Raw genomic sequence first — 3,348 nt, 5'->3', positions numbered from 1 at the left:
GTGAGGACCAAGACCAGGGGGCTGATCACCAGGTGCAGGCAGTTGAGGGGCCGCTTCCAGTTTCTGTCTTCCTTGTCGGGGTCCACGAGGGGGACGGTGAGGAGCAGCAGGAACTCCACGGGCAGCTGTCAAGTCCGAGAAAGCGGGAAGGTGTCACCAGGGAGACCCGTGTCTGGGCTGGCTGCACCCGGAGCTCGGTTTCTCAAGGTTTTTTTTAAGTTTATTTTATTTTTTTAAAAATATTTTTATTGATTTCAGAGAGGAAGGGAAAGGGGGAGAGAGAGAGAGAGAAACATCAATGAGAGAGACTCGTTGATCGGCTGCCTCCTGTACGCCCCACACTGGGGATCGAGCCTGTAACCCGGGCATGTGCCCTGACCGGGAATCGAACCTCCTGGGTCATAGGTCAACGCTCCACCACTGAGCCACCCCGGCCGGGCTCGGTTTCTCAAGGACACGGCTGCCATTGCCTGGATTAGGCTCCTGCTGCTGCTGCATCACATCGCCACACACAGCTGCCCTGGGACCACGCAGACCTATTCCCTCCGGCTCTGGGGGACGGAATTCTAAAACCAAGGCTCTTTCTGGCAGCGGGAGGCGAGTTTCCTCATCTGTTCCAGCTCCCAGGGCGCTGCCTGCGTTCCTTGGCCCGTCTCTCTGAACTGTGCTCCTGGGGTCCCTGAGCTGACCCTCTGCCCCCCTCTTTCCCTGTGAAGACCCCTGTGGTGACACTGGGTCCCTGTAGATAATTCGGATAATCTTCCCATCTCGGGGCCCTGCGTCACATCTGCCACACAAGGTAACAATTCCACAGGTTCTGGGGACCAGCACAGGGGCATCTTGCGGGCGGCGGGGGACGACATTATTCAGCCAACCACAGCACCTCCCCTCCTCCACTAGTCCTGACAGCCATACCTTCCAGAGGAGCACGGCTCAGATCAGAGAGGTCGAGCAACCTCTCTAAAGCCACACAGAAGGGTTTATGCAGCTGGGATACAGGCCAGCTCGGACAGGCCCCACACCTCGTGTTTAGCCCGATTCGTAGGCACACTGGCGGAGTGTTCACTACGTGCTAGGCACCAGACTCAGCCCTTCACACCATTAGTCTATTGAGTTGTCACAGTCAGTGTGGGAGGCTGGATTCTGTTTCCAATTCTTCCATCAACCCGGGCATGTGCCCTGACCGGGAATCGAACCTCCTGGGTCATAGGTCAACGCTCCACCACTGAGCCACCCCGGCCGGGCTCGGTTTCTCAAGGACACGGCTGCCATTGCCTGGATTAGGCTCCTGCTGCTGCTGCATCACATCGCCACACACAGCTGCCCTGGGACCACGCAGACCTATTCCCTCCGGCTCTGGGGGACGGAATTCTAAAACCAAGGCTCTTTCTGGCAGCGGGAGGCGAGTTTCCTCATCTGTTCCAGCTCCCAGGGCGCTGCCTGCGTTCCTTGGCCCGTCTCTCTGAACTGTGCTCCTGGGGTCCCTGAGCTGACCCTCTGCCCCCCTCTTTCCCTGTGAAGACCCCTGTGGTGACACTGGGTCCCTGTAGATAATTCGGATAATCTTCCCATCTCGGGGCCCTGCGTCACATCTGCCACACAAGGTAACAATTCCACAGGTTCTGGGGACCAGCACAGGGGCATCTTGCGGGCGGCGGGGGACGACATTATTCAGCCAACCACAGCACCTCCTCCACTAGTCCTGACAGCCATACCTTCCAGAGGAGCACACGGAGGCTCAGAGAGGTCGAGCAACCTCTCTAAAGCCACACAGAAGGGTTTATGCAGCTGGAATACGGGCCAGCTCGGACAGGCCCCACACCTCGTTTTTAGCCCAATTCGTAGGAACACTGGCGGAGTGTTCACTACGTGCTAGGCACCAGACTCAGCCCTTCACACCATTAGTCTATTGAGTTGTCACAGTCAGTGTGGGAGGCTGGATTCTGTTTCCAATTCTTCCATCCCTTCCGGCAACGGAAACAAACACCCACACGCTTGGTCAAGTGACTAGAATGCGGCAGGAGGTCGTTCCCTGTCCCATTTCTGTTGGCCGTGGCCACGGCACTTGCTGTGACCGAAGGGCTGCTGTTTCCAATTCTTCCATCCCTTCCGGCAACGGAAACACCCACACGCTTGGTCAAGTGACTAGAATGTGGCAGGAGGTCGTTCCCTGTCCCATTTCTGTTGACCGTGGCCACGGCACTTGCTGTGACCGAAGGGCTGTTGGTGAATGGGAGGTGAGCAGAGGCTTCAAATGTGCTTGTGAACTTTGCCTCGGTCTCTTCCGCCAAGAAAACAGCACAATCCCAAGAACCCACTGGCCCCAGAAGGAGCGATGGGGCAGACCTGACCGCGGACCACAGCCTGAGAAGAGAGTCACCCCTAGATGACCCAAAAGGTTGCCATCGTAAGTCCATGAGATTCTGGGGTCACTTGTTACGCAGCTTCGTTGCCACAGTAACTTCCTGATACAACCACTGCAGAAGGCATCACCATTATCCCCAGTTGACAGTGGAGGAAAGTGAGGTTCAGAGAGGTGGTGTGACTTGCTCAAGGTCATGATGCAGCCAGAGCCACCGTGGGGTGCAAATATAGTCCCTTATGTGCCTGCTGGGACTGAGGGACCCTAAAGTGGATACACGGTGGAGGTTCCAGGTTCCTCCAGGAGGAGAGAAGGGCTGTGAGTGTGCCCACTGACTTCTTGTCCGGGGGAGGAAAGGCATTTGGACACCAGCCTGCGTAGCCCTGCTCACATCCAGCCCTTAGGGGTCATGCAGCCCAGGGAAGTGACAGGTGATTAGAAAACTCTATCTTGTTCTCACTGGAACCCACCTTGACCCAGTCTCCCACCCAGACCCAGGTCCCCGCCCTCACCCAGGCAGGAGAGGTCCCCTCCTCTTCTCTCCCTGTCCCTGGGCAGACGCTCTCCTCCGTGGGGGACTGAGCCCCAGGTCAGGCCATCAGCCGACCTCGATGACTCAGTTTCCCCACCAAGTCCCAGGTTATCTAGTTCCAGGAGGGTCTCAGCAGTCCTCGCTGAGTTAGAGAAGGTTGAGTGGCCACCGTCACGAAGCCAGGGGCCCAGTTCCAGGGCCCTCTCCTACCTTGAGCACCTTGAGGACCCTCCAGTACGCCGGCTTGTTCCTCCACTTCCTGCAGTCCAGGGGGTTGAGGGCCTGAACCAGGATCTGAGCCGTGGTCTCCTGGTAGAAAAGCAGCGGCTGGTACTCTTCCCCTGGGGAACAAGGCAGGGAGGGGCAGGTGTCGGGCTGGCTCGGCCTCCAGCAAAGCCTCTCCGCTCCCACCAGCGCTCCCCACACTTGGAAGGAGGAAGCAGCAGGGCCTGGT

At 57.9% G+C, this 3,348-nt stretch overlaps 1 protein-coding gene across 1 annotated transcript in view; it reads right to left on the bottom strand.

Moving 5' to 3' along the window:
* The window catches only part of SLC8B1 (solute carrier family 8 (sodium/lithium/calcium exchanger), member B1), a 21,331-nt gene that overhangs the window by 10,046 nt on the left and 7,937 nt on the right, over nucleotides 1-3,348 (bottom strand). The window contains exons 10-11 of the mRNA XM_014541092.1: nucleotides 3,105-3,235; nucleotides 1-125 (exon numbers count right to left, since the gene is read on the bottom strand). The exon at nucleotides 1-125 is cut by the window's left edge and continues 2 nt beyond it. Of these exons, the coding sequence (XP_014396578.1) occupies nucleotides 1-125; nucleotides 3,105-3,235 (256 nt within the window). The remainder of the gene's footprint in view (nucleotides 126-3,104; nucleotides 3,236-3,348) is intronic.

The sequence above is a fragment of the Myotis brandtii genome, unplaced genomic scaffold (assembly GCF_000412655.1).
Source record: "Myotis brandtii unplaced genomic scaffold, ASM41265v1 scaffold1064, whole genome shotgun sequence".
Lineage (NCBI taxonomy): Eukaryota > Metazoa > Chordata > Mammalia > Chiroptera > Vespertilionidae > Myotis > Myotis brandtii.
Note: the sequence above shows the minus strand (reverse complement) of the source record. Positions and strands in the feature narration are given on the sequence as shown.